We start from the raw sequence: 19,033 nt of genomic DNA, 5'->3' as shown, positions 1-19,033 counted from the left end.
AATTAATATTCCAATATACTAGAAATATATAATTACTGAGTTCACCTTACAGTTCAACGCAACGTGCCATTAAAGCAGTAAAATCTTTAATCACATCATCGAATTCATTAAAATTTTAAATAAGTTCAGAATTAAAAATTAGGAACAAATTAGAAACAAAGCATGTTACACTTGAATATATACTAACTTCTACTAAGAATTGTTCCTCGGATAATTATTTATCTTTTTAAAGATACTGCAATATCTTTCGCCAATTGCATTTACAGTTGGTAAAAAGAATTGATTTTCAAATATAAATTTTAAGAATTTGCCATAATATGAGCTTTTTTTCCAAGTTCAAATACTCATATACGGAAACTGCTTGAAATTAATGTATTACTTGAATTAATGCAAAAATATACATTTATTCGTAAATCTAGAATAATCGGAATAAGAATGTCTGGACTGCAAAAAATCACTGTTTTTTACTTTTGTAAAATACATTCGTTTCTTCAAGGAGGTTTGTCAACATTTATTTCACTTACAATCAGAATAGGCCTTAAAAAAATTCTTTGTTATTGTTAATTTCAAATATTACTCCAAATTCTACTTTGCTATTGATAGTTTATCAATTTCAAATTTATTTGTAGCTGCAGTTGGTATAAAAATTGATGATTCACCATCCTTAATTCCACTTGCAGGTCTCTCAACTCTAAGATATTGATCAAGACTTTTTCCCAGGTTTTCACAGAATGTGTCTTTTTTAATATTATATATATTGTGCACATTTTTTATTGAGAAAAATTTGCTATTATTTTTTAGTATCACTTAATAAAACTTAAAGTGCATTATGCGGTTGGAATGGAAATTATTCATCAAAATGGTCTTGATCAGGATGTAATCAAAGCCACATCATCATTAATTAATCATGATAGATTCCAACAAGTGTTGGACAGAATTTCATTGTTATGATTAAGAGATGCCATTTTATACCTGGGCAGAACAATGGCCCTGTCTGTCTTGACTTTGATAGAGTAGTTAACTCATGAATATGCACCATCCTTATTTTTATTTAACCAATTATACTTTCAATGTTCATAAATATTTGAATAACTAAGCAAATTTAATGAAATAGATAAAAGATTGACCAATTATACCAGGTAAATTCTTAATTTACTTCAATATGTTTTCACTCATCCATTTTTTTTTCAAATTTATTTGGCAACTAGATTAATAACACTTTTTAAATGATCTCCTTGCAAAAAGTCAAAATAATTCCATGTTACCACCCCAAGGTAACATATAATGGTCGTATTTTGAAATTATTCTTTTAAAATCGCTTTTCTAACTGTATGACCTGATTTTATAACTCCCACCCCTTCCAACTGCAATTGTATAAACCTTGAAAAAATAGTTACAACTGAAATGTTAATGACAAAAAATTTAATCAAAAATACGGACAGGAATTGGGGAAGATCTGAGTTTATAACAGATTAAAATTTATTATATTAAAAACATTGCTATAAAAATCATACTTTTCAATTAGATACTTCGATAATAATATGAAAAACTATGTAATCATAAAATGAAGACATGTGAAATAGTAAAACTTTAATAGTCCAGTTAAGTTAATATATGAATCAGATTCAACCATCAACTTTAACCAAGTAAAATATACATTCAACTTCCACAGCATTTTTTAAATAGTAATAATTAAATAATAGACTAATTAAAAAAGTAACAAAATTTATATAAAAGGCAATATTCAAAAATTATATCTGGCAGTATTTTATAAAAACTTAGATTTAATTTTGTTATATTCAATTAAATTATTTATATACAATTTCCTTTTTTTTTTTTTTTTACAGTGAATTGAACTGGATTGCAAGAATACCTAAGGCAACATGCTAATTTCACTAAAATATTTGTGTTATTATAGATGTATTAAAATATTACTTTCTTTAAATATATTGTTGATTTAAAAATCTAAACTTCCCAAGATGATTTCTTAAAGTATATATACAAAAGCTAAGGCAACTGTTATGTCTTTATTCAATTCTGTTGCATACAATTTCGTGTTATGCAGTTCAAATGAATAATCTTTAAAAATAGAATTTAAAAAATACAACAAATGCTTTTCACTCAAGTATAACATCATACATTAACCTTTAAATTAGCATTTTGAGATTCAATATAATTTAAATTTATGTAAAACTTAACCATGATTATAAATCCAGTGATATAACAATTAAATAATACATAAAAAAAATCCTTCAATCGAGAAAATGTCATGATTTTTTTTATTATCAAAACAGAAAAGAATAAGTTATATATATAAAAAGTAATGAAATTAATTCATCAAAAGTAACTTTTTGAATTTTCTGATATCATATATGTTCAAATATATATAATTAATTATATGAAAGTATGTTTTATATAATTATAAATATGCACAAATTGTGCAGTTTTGCCTCATGATAAAAGCTCAATATTTTATATCAAAGTAATGCAAAGAATTTGCAAAAAGATTAAGATACATTTGTTATAAGCCAATAACAGCAATTTTGATAAAGCAGTAAATATTAATTTCAATGGATATGCTTTTTTTTTTTTTAATGCTCAGGGAGTAGGAAAAAAAACCTTATTTTTGAGCATATGAAAGAAATATCTGAAAAGTTATATTAAATATTGTGTCCTCAAATAATAAAAGCACTAAAATTTCATAGTTTTTTTTGTTTTGTTTTTTTGCTTGCATCGTGATAAAAACAATAATTTAACTACACAAACACTTTCTTAATACAGAAAGATGAGTTCTAAAATTCTAAAAAATACTGTTCAACAGTCTGCTAATATACAACAATACATTTTTATACTCTGAATAAAAACATAATTAATTTGGAACTGTTGTTACAGCTTCATGTATAGCCTTTGCAACATACTCAATGTTTTTGGAATTTAATCCACAAATGCTGATACGAGCATCCTTTGGGAGATAAATATGATGCTTTTCCACAAGAAACTTAACTTGATTTTCTGAAAAGGTGAAAAGAATGTTATTTTATTTACATGCTTTAATACCAAAAATGTTTCAAAATATCTTCTAAAATAAAAAGTCATTAAAGGAAACAGCATTTTTTAATATTCCTTATAACCATTATCAATGTATTTCCAATATACACCAATTTTTAGTGCTCCATCTTTCTCACATACAAGTTGATTTAAAAAATAGTTTCATTCACAACTTTTAGTTACAGCAACTTTGCAATATATATCAATTACAATTTATATTGTTTAAAAGTAATTGTCAATGATATGTTTGAATTAAAACAAAAGCAAATGTCCATATAAAAGGCACATAATAATTTTTTTTAAAGTTCTATTTTACAGCAAAGTGTTAAGATGGAAATTAACTATAAATTACAATTTTTTTTTTTGGTTTTTCATAAGTTAGATAGTTTCAGAAAAGGAAAGTGCATCTTCATTAGTAATTATAACATTTTCATTTGTATTACATTTTAAACTAGTATTTGTCTTATGGCAATAATAATCTTTGCATTTCTAAGAACACTTTGCTTACTTGCAACATTCCAAAATAAAAATTATACTGCATTTATTGTTACTCTATATCATGCTTTTTAATTTTTTTTTTATTATTATGAACAAGCAAAATTATTTCTATTTTCACACAGTTTGCAACATAAACATGCAGACAAACAGCAACAAATAATCCTGTTTAAATATTTTAATTCATTACTTCTATCTTCAAACATTTGCACAAAGTAGATTGATGAAGCAGTCTTTTTAAATATTTTAGTACATGTAAATTAATTTAAAATCTAGAAAATAAGGTGTATTGCACTTATATAAAGAAATTCAATAGAACATTTTAAAGACATTTTTTTACACATTATGCAGGAAATTAATAGTATTATGTAATATTCTGTTAATGGGAGTGTCATGATTTATTTATTACTAATCAAAAGAATTGGGATTTTACGAAATCTTATTTGTGAATGGAACAAAATATACAAAGAACTGAATGTTACAATCATTAATTACATTAATATAATATACAATTGATGTTAACTGAAAAAAAAAAACTTGTAAAATTTCAAATACATTAAAAGAAAGATGCAATCACATAAAAAAGAATTTAAAAAAATTTATGACTTACGAGATAGACCAGTATATGAAAACATTCCGATTTGTGAAACAATATGGTTCCAAGTTCCTGGTGTACCCAGTTCGTCCAATTTTGCTTTCAAAGCTGCTCTCATTTTAATAATTCGTCCAGACATTTCTTTGATGTGATCTTGCCTAAAGGAATTTATTTATTCTTTTTATTTAAATATTGTTCAAGCATAAACACCAACACAAATAAAAAATAGAAATTTCTAAATTTGATCAGCTATATACTTATGTTTTATTTTTACAATGCTCTTTTTCATAATTAACCCTTTATGGACATATATTGTTCGACATATATTAATATTTTCAATGAATTTTGAAATATTTGTACATTTTAAGCAGTAATGTATGCATGACTATCACAAAATATAGATTCAGAATCTGAATGAAACAGATTTAAGCTCAAGATATCCATTTTTTTTTTTTTTTTTTTTTTTACATAAACAAAACTGATTTTACTCATATTTGATCTCTATATGTCTTAGTGCATGTTTTTTTTTTATTACTATATGTTTCTTATTGAAACTCGCACACCTACCTTACACGAGAACTTGTTATATAAAGTTACATTTTTTTTTTAAAAATCTCATATAAGAAATACCTAAAGAAACAGAACCGACATTACTTATATTGGTATGATGAATTTTATTTTGAAACAAAGTAGCAAATGAAAGGAAATAAGATTGTAGAAGTACAAGTGATATATGTGTTGTTAGAAATAAACTCATTCCCTGCGTTTTGAGAAAAAAACTTCATGCGTAAAAAAAAAAAAAAAAAAAAAAAAAAATCCATATCATGAAAAAATAGGAATTTGCATTTCTTCTAGACATTTAAAATGAAAAAACTGGCCTGAATTCACCTCACAAGAATTATTATTCAAGGCATTTTTCAAAATAATTTTCAAATTAAACATATAGAAAGTCAAATAATTTTTTAAAGATGACTATTAATTTTTTCATACTATTTGATTTATTCTTTATTTAAAAATAGAGTTTTTTTTAATATTATAAACATGATTATAACTTAGCAGAAGTCAGAAATCAATTACCCCTATATTTATAATTTTTTAAGCAAAAAACACCTATTAATTTTTTTTTCTCATTTCTTTTTAGACATCCTCAAATTTTATTTTGTAAGAAGCTATTATTGATCTTAATTAAACCTAATTGATCAGGTACTACTGCCAAAGGCATGTGATCATGGAGTAGCGAGAAACTTTTAGAGTCACGTTTTTTTTAAATCAGAGTACACAAATAGTATCCAATAGAGGTCAGGTTAAATTTTTACATAAGTCAGTAGGCTACTTTCCTAAAAGACTTCCAATCACAGAGCAACAACATATTCACAATGAATGAATATGTTGCTAAAACAGTTTACCAGTTTTATAACACAAGTTAACCCAAAAATGCCCAAATTAATTTAAAGCATTGATTTCTTTTATATTAAGTCAAAAACTCCAACATTAAATAATTATAAACTATGCACCAAAATTTACAGTTGTGGTGGGTAGTACTTTTTTTTTAGAAAAATGAATGAAAAATTGGTATAAATTTATACATTTATAAATATATATATTTTTAATTTATAAAAGACTTTTAAAACATAGAAAAACATCAAAAAAGAATTATTACTTTTAAATTCCTCCTATTAATCAAATTAAAATAAAAAATATTCTTTTTTTTTAATTTTAAAATTTGACATAAAAGTGGTATATGTTATATGAAATTTGCAAAGAAGTTTGAAAATATATATTGACCTCTTAGACAAAGTAAAGAACAATGAAATTTAGCTTAGATTTTTTAAACATGGCAATGAAATGTAAATTTTCTATAAGTGAAACAGTGGAATTTAGCTATTAATAGTTTAACAGCACAACCAAGATACAATTTACGATCTTCCAATTCAGACTTTTTAATCATGTATTGCCTTAACTCTGTGCCACACAGACGGGTAAGAATGGCATTACAGTAAACAGAGTAAATTTTGCTAAAATATTAATAAAACAAAATATATATTTATTAATCTTGTGAAAATTTTTTTTAAAAAGCATAAAATTATTTTACCATTCACTAAAGAGTGCAGGATCATTAAGAACCCTAGAAACAATCCTTGCACCATGGGCTGGTGGATTTGAATAATTACCTCGCACCAGCAAAGTAATTTGAGCACGGCAGTTTGTTAGGACAGAGGGATCGTTTACTACCATAGTCAAATTGCCAGCTCTCTCATCTAAAAATAAAATTGAACTGAAGTTAACTAAAATATATTTCATATTTTTAAATTCTTACACAGTTAGTTATGGTCTTTTACTTGTACTGATATTTTAAAACCAAGCAGCTGTGAAGACATATTTACAAAATTCAATTTATTATTTAATAGATTATTCATAATAATAGTTCATTTATTTTTATGTGACAGAATAAATTCAGTAAATAAGTAATATGTAATTTATCAAAAAGCTTGAAATAGAATTCAAATAAATTTCCCATTAAAATTCTTAAAATTATCGATTAAATGTGATTATAAAAATTATCAACAGAATGTTTTTATAAAGTATTCAAAATTGTGGATGATATATTTCTCTATTTAAAAGACAATGTATATAGAGAGACTATGCGTGTCAATTATAGAATAAAAAAAATAAATAAACTACTGGACTGATTTATGTGCCATTTCCTGCAAAATGTTTGCCATTGTTAAAATTTTTTATAAACTATTGAAATCTATCTAACAAATAAAACTAAAGTTAAGACTTAATAATATAACTCATAGAACCACTATTACTCATACTCATAGAATCATAATAATACTCATAGAACCACTATTATTTAAATGTAGAGGGCAGAGCAATAAAATTTCTCACATATAATATTTCATGATATATATAAATGAAATTTTGCTAATGTCCATAATGTTTCATAAAAAAAATATTTTGCAAGTTTCTTGTGATGATATTGTCACATTATGAAATTTTGTAAGCATTGTTATTTTAATTTTACATTTTGATTATTCAATTCTGCTGTTGTAGAATTGCAGTTTGTTGATAAAAAAGCTGCTAAAAGAACAAAATATTGGTAGCACATATGCAGATAACAGAAAATGGAATAAAGACAAATGAAATAGAGAGAGGGGACAGCATAACAAAATGGTAAAAAGTCACGCTACAAATACATGTTTCTGTACAATTACAATAACATAAAATGCAAAATGAAGCAAGTTTGAGTAAGTACAAAAACAATCTCTATCATATACTAACTGAAATGAATAATGTGAGAGTAAATGATCATGCATGCATATCAATCATATGATCAGTAAAACTTGATCATACTGTATTTCAATAACACAGAAATTGAATATAATTAGAATCTATTTATGAATACTGAAAACATAAATAAAGTTTACATTAATAAATGGATTAAAATTCAAGAATTACACATTTGAGATGTGTTGATTGTATAATACAATTAAACTGCCATTACTTGAAACATAGGGTATGTCACTAATAATATGTATTCAGTCAATGATATCCAAGTATGAAAATATGAAATCATTGTTGAGTACATCATAACACAATTGAAGCATTTTTTTGAATATATTTGCGTTTTTGAATAATTATACAGCAATTAAGTAATAAATTATCCAAATGAATTCTCAAACTCACTTAACTTATCCGAATTGCTAGCCCATATCATTAATCTGAACGTTAGTGTTCCTACATTCTTCTTATAAACAATGATCCATCGCATCTTTGCAAAGATACAAGATTGGTAGTCAAAAGATTACTAAATAATGTTTTTGAAGCAATAATTTTAACTTGTAAAATCAAAGGGAAGAATGAGCTAATATCACATATTTCAATGGCATCAATAGATAAGTCATTCCAATTTACTTGATTATAATTTCCATTTAAACTGGCTGTAATGATGAAATAATGATGAAAACAAATCACAAAATCAATCATTCCAAGTATGTGAATGGAATTAGGAGATTTCAGTCTCCCCCCCCCCATGAACAATTACATGTTTGTAGGTTCTTAAGGGTTTTTTTTTTTTGTATCTATATTTGTTTGTATTTTATATATGTACAATAAATTTAAGTTAAATATAATAGCAATTGAATTTTATGTAATATAAAATGCACACAAAAAATAATGCATAAGTAAATATTTAATTTTAACTAAATACAATAATTAAACTGTGTCATTTAATCTATGTACATACAATCAAATCTAGTAACAGCAAAACATTGCCACATTTAGTTTCAAGATGGAAAAAAAAAAAAAAAAAAGTAAATAATTTAATAAATAAAATAAGTAATAAAAATAAGTAAAATGAAATCATAATTATATAGAAAGTATGAACATAGAATATTTTGTATAAACCAGAATCTAATTTCATAAAATTTGAAATTTTAGTATTTTATCACAAATTTAAAAATATAATTCATTTTATTCATCAGACAGTTTTAAAAAACTATCACACTTACTATATAAACCAAAATTTTTGGCAAATGATTGAGCACAGATAAGTTCAAATCCACGACCAACAAAATAGCGAACAGCCCAACTGTCTTTCTCCAAATCTCCAGTTGCAAAGCCTTGATATGCACAATCAAAGAAAGGCAACAACTTCTTTTTCTGAAAATATATACTATTTTATTGAATAGAGTTTTGAAAATAAGTACATAAACATTTTTAATAATACAGAGATAGGAAAAAAAGAAAGAAAGAAAAAAGAAAAATAGTTCTTTAAACAAAACTAATTTTATAAATCTTTTTTGGGTTAAAAAATCATTTAAAGTATGTAATGATTAAATATAATTAATACTTTTTTTGTCAGAATATCTACTTCATTGATATTATACTTATTATACTAGCAACTATCACAGAAGTGAAAGTCATAATCATGAAGCATAAAATATTTATTTCCTATACAGGGTAATTGTCAAGTTCATGCCTGATTTAAATATATGTAACTTCACTAAACGATAAATGTGAGAGAAAGAATTTGTAAAATTGATTAGAAAGTTTGTTATATCTGTTTGTTTTTTTAACTTAAAAAATATTACCTTTAAGAATTCAACATAAAAAAAAATTTTTTTTTTTCAGAATCACTGTTGACAACCAATGTCTTCAGAAAAAGAAAATTATATTTTTTAATCTTTTGAACAAAATTTAATCACAATCATCCAAGGAAGATGTAGAGTTAAATACAAGAAAAAAGCATCACACAACTCTATGTTCAAGTGGATAAAATTTGTTAAAGAAATGGGATCTCACAATGATAAGTCATGAATTATTAAAGAAATTTTTAAATCAAAACTAAAATGCTTTATCTAATCTTTTTAGCTTCTTTCAAATGTACTTTTAAAGTAACAACTATTTTGAATTGTTTACAAACTTTATGGTTTTATATTACAAAATAAATATCATAAATCATCACCTCCATTAAATCAGCAATTTCTTTCCATTGTTCTTGAGTTGGGTCCACTCCAGTAGGATTATGAGCACAAGCATGAAGAATGATAACAGAATTTTCAGGAGCATTCTGCAAAAGAAAAGTCTTCCTTAAAAAATAATAAAGACACAACTTTATTATAACTTGATAAATTTTGAAATAAAACTTCACAAAAAGTAAATAAAAGTATTAGAGATATTTTAATACTTTTTGGTTGTGCAGACCCATCTGTTGGGCAAAAAATATTTTATAGCTCACTACTAACTAAATATACGTTCCAGGTAAAACAAAAAACACAATTAGATGTAATCATTATATATACAAGTAATTACAGGTAATTAGTAAAGCTTATTGTAAAAGAATTAAAATGTGCTGCTCATAAAATAGAAAAACTTTGTTAGTATTTAGCAGTCACAATGGAAGAAAATTCAAAAACAAGCAGACAAATTAAAAAATAAACATAAATAAAAACTTGAATGTTTTCCTCACATTAAAAAGTCAATATATGCATGAAAACATGATGATTTCAGCTTCATGTCATTTTCTATACATTCAATTTGTTTTATATTCGTGTTTCAAAATATTACAATCGAGAAAGCACACTCATAGAGACCACTAGCATTTCCAGTCCACTAATATACTACTGTGGCCCATATTGGAAACTGCTATCTTATATATCTGCTATTGATATGAATAATCTATTTTTTTCTCCTTTTATGAGGAATGTACAGTACGATAGAAAATTAAGAAAATAAATAAATACAGTATACTGATTTAAAAAAAAAATATTTATATTTCAATTTCATAACAAGACAAGCTTTGACACAAGATGGGATATTGTAGAAATAAGTAATACTTGTTAGTAAAATATTGTTTCATAACCACATTATATTTATATATAGCAATTTTCTACATAAGTGTAACTTAAAAAATCATTTTAGTACAAAGAATATAGCATAAAGTATTACTAGAATTAAAATTACAAGAAATTACTAAGCCATGTTGTTGTTGTTGTTGTTGTACCTATGCATACAGTGCTAATGCAAAAGACTAGAGTCCTCCAAAGGCCTTGGTGACAAGATCCTACTAAGCCATATAGTTAGCAAATAACAGAAATTTGATAAAAAATTAAATTTTGTTCTAATGTTACTTTAATTACTTCAGAAAAAAAAATTCTGGGAAGGATGAAATAAGTTATTTTTCGATTGCTTATTTAGCATAAAAGAAAAATACCTAAAATGGCAGATAAAAAAAAAGAAAAGAAAAAAGAAATCATAATGTCTTCAGAAAATAAAGTAAAAATGATTTTTCTCATAACATTGCCTAACCTTTAGTTATGCAGCACTAACGAAGTCTGACTATGTTAAAACAACCACATTATGACTCTAAATCTATAATTTGCATTAAAAAGAAAATGAAAAGTAAAATCCTGTTCACATCTAAATTAAAAAGAAAAACTTCAACACTATAGACTTGCAATAAATTTATTTTAATTGAGGTTAACAAAGGGAAAATACCTCAAGATCTTCCTTCATGCCTTTAAAGTCTAAATTTCTTTCAGCAGCATTCCAGTATCTGTATGTATGGCAGTTTTTGAAGCCAGCATCAAGGAAAACCTTTCGATGATTAGCTATAATAATGTAAAATAAATAAATGACACACAATAATTCAATAAGACTAAAATACACCAATCAATAATAAGTGCAAAACAAACTGATTGCAGACAGATTTATCTGGATGTATGAAAAAAGAAAATCTTCCAATCGGATATTTTGAAATAGAATTTATTTTTTGAAAATTTACTGAGTACTATTTCCTTTATTCTCATTAATTTATTAAGAAACATTTTTTGTAGCTTCTATTTCATAAGTAAATTTAATATCTATTCACTAATTATTCTTTCTAATTTTAAAGTTGTGGAAAATGGAAAAAAATCTATACAATACCAAGAGTTTTATTGTTTCCTAGCATTCTAAAAAATAATGAAATACTGCAGTTATTTAATCACATAGCTGCATACTACCAAAGTATTTTATAATCTTGCAAAAAAAAAAAAAAACCTTTTTTAATTATGAATATCATGAAAAAGTTGCATAATTTTTAAGTTATATTTTAAGGCCATACAACTAATTTTTAACTAATTCATATTTTTCTGTTTAAGAAAACTTTAACAGTTTATATAACAGGTAATATAACAATATTTATATAACAGTTAATTTCCATTTTTTTTCATAGAAAATTGTATCACAATAATGCAAGGAAGAAAAACAAATTGCAACAAACTTTCTATTCTCATTCAAAAATAGGGGGAGGGAGATAGAATATAATAAATATCATGAAGTTTCCAACAGGAAACAAAAGTCTACTTTCCAATATGCCTTTTCAACTTGTTTCCATCATTTACTAAACAAGTCGGTAGTCATTCAAAGAACAGGAAAGACTTGTACATCTTTGTATGCTTTCAATGTATAATTATATAATACAAGGTTTTTTACATGTTTCATTCAAATGAATAGAAGGACAATTGTAGAATTCAACATATTTATTACAGACAGATTTTTAAAAATTCTAGAGAAATTTCTAGAAGTAACTTATGTTTCTAAACAAATTAAATCACAATAAATTTATAATGGTAGAAGGCTTGAATTCATGATTGCAATGATCAATTTTTGACCATCATAAAAAGTTAATTATTTTTAAATATTTGATTACTGAAAACAGTAAACAAGTAAAATGCAATAATATAAAATTCAAAAACAAAGCTCTGATCTTTAATCAGCGCACACACACAGAATCTTATTCCCAAGATTACCAAACAGTAAATGCATAAGTAAATTCAAACTAATAAAGTGCATTTTTAATTTTCACAACCTAAATGAAGCAGTTAAATAAAAGAAAAATACTCAGAAAACAAACTGCAGAGAGAATAAGTATTAAAAAAAAAAAAAAAAAAAAAAAAAAAAATGCAAATATTCACATTTTTCTAACAATTTCAAAAACTTAAAATTTAAAAAGGGATTTTAATTTTTGTTTAGAAATGAAATATATTAGTAACATAATGGTTAATTAATGTTTTCATTTCAATGCTGGAGTTAAGAAAATACAAATCATATTAAGAACATTTATATCTACAATGACTTTTTGAATACCAGATGGCCATTTCATATTAGATTTTTAGTGCAAAGATATTGATATTATATATAAACAGCTAAACAAAAATCTTACGCCAGGTAGGAGCTGACATGTAGAAGTCTGTTGATTTAAGACAATGAGCTAGAAAGTCAGCTCCAAGTCGTAAGGCACCTGTTCCACTTAAAGTCTGAACACCTAAAACCTACAAAAATTAAATAATTTAAGTGTTTCTTATTTAAACAAACATGCTTTTTTAAATTAAAACCATGGCATGATAACTGATATTATAAATAATTATATAGGAAGAAATTTTAAATAAAAGGAGATTTTGAAAAAATGAATTTAATCAAATTAAAAGTTTGTGTTTAATGAAAAATTCCACAATCTTTACTCAAGGGATTAACTGTATGCTTTTTTTCATTCATTTTTTAAATTATTATTACAGTAGAGTATACATATTTCAGTATAATTTCCTTTTGGATTCTTTCATTATTTGCACACGATATTTTCAACTTATCTTTCCCCCTATTGAACAATTCGTACAAGAAACCACAAAAAATTACTTCTGCTTGCCCTCCCTATATATATATGAGGCTGGATTATGTTATTCGATCTCTATGCTTTATATTGAACTCACAAGCATATCTTTGCGAAATCGATTATTTCTTTATAATGCAATTATTATTTAAATTTTATTTCCTTATTTTAACCTTGTTTTGAAAAAAATGCCCTGGTATATATGTTTGTTTGGAGAATTTTGTATACATTTATTTTCAATGATATTTAACTCTGCAAGACTTTCAGTCTTGAAGCAGAATTATTGATATATATTTTATTATTAAAAAGATAGTAGCTATAATAATTGATAATTATATAAATTTATTAGCATTTTACTTTTTATGTTCTTCCTATCTTCTGTAGTTTGGGAGGAATTTTCATCTTTCTCCCAACATTTAATTTGATACGATAACTAAAAAGAAAATCGATTATCAAAGTAAAATTTATAGCACTACCTTAATATAGATACTTTCAATATATTAAAAAAAATTACTTTTTCTTCTTTGAAGACAGAATTGTCTTCACCTAATAGCATTCTGGATGCAGCTTTGCTGAAAGGTTCCAAGCCTAACTGACCGAGATATTCATGATTTAAACTTTCATCTTCAGCCATAGCTTTTTCTGTTTTCCTAACAACAGGCAATACCCATGGTTGCCCTTCGTCAGTTCTGTAGGCTGGAATGAAAAAAAGAAGAACTTGATTTTTTCAGTTTTAGAATAATAAAGATTAAAGTATAATTGTTAAATTAAGCATAATGCCAAAATGTAATTATCTCCAAAATTATTCTGATATTAAACACAATCATAATAACTTAAATAACATTATTTAAAGATTTTGAGTGATAGATTTATAAGCACTAATTTAGAATTTAAAAAGGTAAAAGGGGGGGGCAATTTGGTTTTTTAAACAAATCCCAACCACACAGACGTTCACAAAAGCAAGCAAGATTAATTTGAAATATATATTTTCTAGAAGTAACTTTTTACAACATATCAATGACCAGTAGCCATTCCGAAATTTTTTATCCTTAAGTTCCTCTTCAACTATAATGAACAAATCTTTGGTATTATACACTTAGCCACTCAGCCAATGATTACAAACAAGACCTATAAAAATATCTATATTTTGTCAGAAAATTACTGTAAGTCCAAATCTACATTGATTTTAAAATTAATGTCACCAGTCAATTCAAAATAACATGAATAATAAGAGAAAAAGAAAAGAAAGAAATTTGAAAAAAATGTTTTTGAAACCAGAATAATGATCTGATAAAATAAATAAATTTTATTTAAAATAGTAATAGCTTAATTATGTATACTTCCCTTTTCAATTAAATTACATTATTTTAATTAGACTAGATATTCTTCAATATAATTATGAAAAAATAAGTTAATTATTATAAGAACCTCACATGTTTTGTTAGTAGAAAGATTAAAAAATTATTTCAAAAAATCAAATTTTAAATAATTAGTTTTTTTAGATAATTAAAAATATAAAGTATATGCTATATTTTTTAGCAGAATCCAATATTTTTCCCATATTAATAATCCATTCTCAATAATAAATTTTATTAGATAACTTCAATTCTAAAAGAAAAAACTATTGTAGCAAACAAACAGCAAGATAAAAAAAAAAAAGAAAAAAAAAAATCGGATATCTAATCTAAGGATTACACAATTCATAAAAGCATCACTGATACTGATCTGCCAAAGAATGTTTTTATTTTTTTGCAAGATTTCAAATACTTGAAGGATCGAATTGCTTGCTCAATTTCTGGAATATTCAAGATAATAATAATAAAAAAATCATTTATTGCAAAATTTAAGTAAATGTTTACAGACTAAATTGTTTAACAGCATTTAAAGTGTTTTCTAGCACTTTTTACGACATCACTTCCAAATACTGTATAAATAATAAAAAAGCAAAAACAATTTTGTTTTTCTTTTATGGCCGTTATATGAATTTTTTACATCAATTTTCATATTAATAAAAATTATTCATATGTATAAATAAATAAAATTTAGAACATTTAATTAGAAATAAGGATTCAAATTTTATATATATCAAATTTTATATACATATTCATTATGCTGATAAATAAGAAACATTTAAAAGAGCAAAATAAAGAAAATAATAATTACATACTATTAATAAAATTATAGAAAGTCACAATAGGCATTTGAAGATGATGTAAATACTTAACAAAACAAATTTATCAAAATTAAAAATTTATACTTTAAAGAACGATATAGACAGCAATGGTCAAAACTATGGTCTACTTAGAGGATCTTTGTGAATTGAAGCAGATTTTAAAATATTACTAGTATATATAAGGTTTTTTTATAGCTATCAGAAATGTTATATTTATAGCAAAATATAATTTTTTTAAATGCAGTCTTTTTCACTCATTTCACTAGTATTAAAAATATTTGTAAAATTTCTAAAGTTTTCATTGAGTTTTAAAATAAATTACATTGGCCTACCATTTTTCTTTTCGGGTCCATTGTTTTAAAAAAAATTTATCCATCTCTGATTTAAATTATTGGATCTAATCTCAAACATGTAAATCTTTTGGTGTTATAAAAACACTGCAAACAAATGCTTCTCTCATATTTTTGAATATTAGTAAACCAATCAGATGTAGAAAAATTGCACCAGTTCAATAAACTTTCACACATTACTAATGTTTTTTTTTTTTGTTACTTATGTTGAAAAATACTTCACTTTTACCATTTTATTTTCACACTTATGTGAATAGTAGCAATTATAAAATCCTTTTGTCTACTTACACAATCACACACTCACATGCACGCATACATACACACATACATATATATTTTTTTAATCTAAAACATTAAAATGTTTTGTTTTTTTTTGTTTTTTTTGTATTAAGCACTGAAAGGCAGATAACTTTCAGAAACTTTGCTTTCAACTGTAAAACACTATCTGAAAAATTTTTACATGCAAATTTCATAAATACAAATAATCATACAATAAAACTAGAAAGTGAGAAAAATATTGATAAATAAAAAGCAATAAATAATAAATAAAAATGCAACTTTTCTATAAAAGCATCATCACTTTCATGAGAAGCACTTCACACAATGGGCTTTTGGAACATTTATTCAACGAGATTCATTCAAGTTAGTATTAACAGTTTTCATTCAGATAGCAAATAACGAGGAACTTCTAGAAAAGGTGACCGACAGAAATTTTTCAAGAAAATAAGATATTTAAAAAAAAATTATTCAACTATCTTTATAATAGCAATAAAAACAAGATAGTAAAAAACTAAATTTGGGCTTTTTTGGAAATATATCATTTTGGCATATTTGTATTTTATCATGCTATTCTATATTACATATTATGTTAAACTTCCTGCTTGATTATAAAAGTTTAATATCAGTATCTGCATATGTAATTTAACAAGAGATTATATATAAAAGTATATTCAAAAAGAATAATACAATAATTTATATTATTTGATATTTATTAACAAAAGAAAATAACAATTTAATTCATTATTGCTAATAATAACTGAATACAACTAACAGCTAAGGAAGAAAAATAAATTTTAAGTAATCAAATTTTTAAAATCTGAGAAATTTAAACAAAATCCATTTTTGTAAAGATCAGCAATTACTTTAATTATTTTAAAAATATTAAATTTCAACCATTTTATTACACAACTTTAATTCCATTATATGGTTTTAAATTGGGCCTAAGCTAATAATTTGGCTCTTTGCATTTGCTTAAACAGGAATGAGGAAAAAGTAGCAATAAATTGTTATTTTTCCCTTATCAGTCTTTTGGAACTTATTAATTACCCAATTCTCCTGTCTTACCAAACACACACATACACACATAATAAATAAATAAATTATGCTTTGTTATTTTAGGCATTCTTAAAATGTTGCTTAATAATTGGAGTGACACAACTTCTAATGAAAAAAATGATCGAAGTTAAAAAGTCATTTCTTACTTTAATTTTGCAATAACATGTCTAACATAGAAAAATGTTTGTGATAATAACAGCAAAAAAAATTCTAAAACTGATGAATAAATAATAAGGGAAAGTCTAAAACTTTACGTTACGCTCATTCTAGTTGCATACTGAAAATTACTATAAATTAATAATAAAAAGTTAACTAGGTACATGTAGCACTGCATTTCTTTCTCATTATTGATTTTTTTAATGAATAATTTATTTGGTTGCTAATTTGGTATACTTTTGACAACATATAAAAATGATTTTGAATCTAGATCGCTTCCAAAAATGAAAGTAAATATTTATGCGTCAGTGAAAAAATATTCAGCAACTTGAATCTGCTAAATAAATAATAGAAAATGAATTATCATCAGACATTAAAACATCACAAATGAAAATAAATTGTACAAGTATTAAAAATTAATCAAATAATTTTATTTAAATTATTAGTAAATATTTTCTATATGACATAAAAAAAAGAAAATTTTAAAAATGTATAACTTACCGCCAATTCCTAAATCTACTTTATCTGGAAAAGTATCTTCTTTATACGCTTTATTTAATGCGAAAATTTCTACAGGAGGTGCACTTTCAACACAAGCAAAACGAGACATTTTGCAGGATAAATTTTAATAACAAATACAGAGCTAGTTTACCAATTGAGCGGCCAGACTGAAAAGAACTTCACCGTGACTTACCCTTACTTCGACCTCGAAGTATTACTACTATCGTCAATGTCAGGTTCTTTTCAATTACCGTCGCAGTGGGTCACTGTGACGTGCACTGTAGAAGTCAGTAGCAAGAAAACGAGTTCAGTAGTTAGTTGAACGTATGAATCAGTTCACATGTGCGCCACGAACAGATTCTGCTTTAATACATCGTACGATCATGATATCTGAGAGCTCTACTTATCTTACACATTCGTATTTAAATATCAGTTATACTCCCCCCCCCCAATAATGAAGGAGGTATGATTAGATATCACGAGGCAAAGAAGTTATCTTGCAGAATTCAAGGAAGAATTAGTATCACTATTTATCATTAATTGTGGGGATAAGAAATTAGTTTCGTTTGGAGAAAATATTTAATTTTATGTGGTTAATAAAAAATCAACCAATTCAGTGTTTAAGATAATGAATACAATTTGATTATCTATTCAGTCATTTGAATTACAAAAACATACATTTGAACTTATTCAAAGTAAATTCAATTAACATTTAAATTTTCGAATAATATTCTAACTATATATATCTAATCAATTACCTTTTTTGTAAGTTTGATATTATGCAGATTTGTAATTTAAAAAAATGTTCAATTTTATAATTAAATCATATTTAAATGGTTTCAAAACGATATTTTTAAGTATTTAATTTAAAATATTTTTGAATTCATATATTAAATTAATTATTTTTTTGAATTTTTTAAAATTATTCTTTTACATGAGATATCGGTTACATGAATTACATGGATATTGGCTTGCTTTACATGATATGGATTCATGGTTATGGGATATGGATACATGGATATGGATTGCTTTACATGAGTTACATGGATATTGGCTTATTTACATTCTCTTGTTCAATATCTTTGAACTTCTGTACTTCATCTGTACTTATAATAAAGATTATTGTATTTGTGCCTTTGTTTGCGTCTGTATGTGTTGGCAATCTACAGGACAGACTCGAATATAGTCCCGTTTATATGAAATGCTGAAAGCTGGAATGAAATATT

At 24.8% G+C, this 19,033-nt stretch overlaps 1 protein-coding gene across 1 annotated transcript; it reads right to left on the bottom strand.

The window, feature by feature from the left end:
* Nucleotides 1-2,421: 2,421 nt before the first annotated feature.
* Nucleotides 2,422-18,071, bottom strand: LOC129984292 (aspartate aminotransferase, cytoplasmic-like). The gene is made up of 9 exons (XM_056094153.1): nucleotides 17,808-18,071; nucleotides 13,807-13,988; nucleotides 12,849-12,957; nucleotides 11,141-11,253; nucleotides 9,609-9,713; nucleotides 8,653-8,803; nucleotides 6,231-6,396; nucleotides 4,154-4,296; nucleotides 2,422-3,012 (listed from the first exon to the last, which is right to left on the bottom strand). Exons 1-9 carry the CDS (start codon nucleotides 17,914-17,916, stop codon nucleotides 2,870-2,872), a joined length of 1,221 nt encoding a protein of 406 aa, XP_055950128.1. The 5' UTR covers nucleotides 17,917-18,071; the 3' UTR covers nucleotides 2,422-2,869.
* Nucleotides 18,072-19,033: the final 962 nt, after the last annotated feature.

Source organism: Argiope bruennichi, chromosome 9 (assembly GCF_947563725.1).
Source record: "Argiope bruennichi chromosome 9, qqArgBrue1.1, whole genome shotgun sequence".
In the NCBI taxonomy this organism is placed as follows: domain Eukaryota; kingdom Metazoa; phylum Arthropoda; class Arachnida; order Araneae; family Araneidae; genus Argiope; species Argiope bruennichi.
The sequence above is the reverse complement of the archived record's forward strand: the minus strand, read 5'-3'. Positions and strand labels throughout refer to the sequence as shown.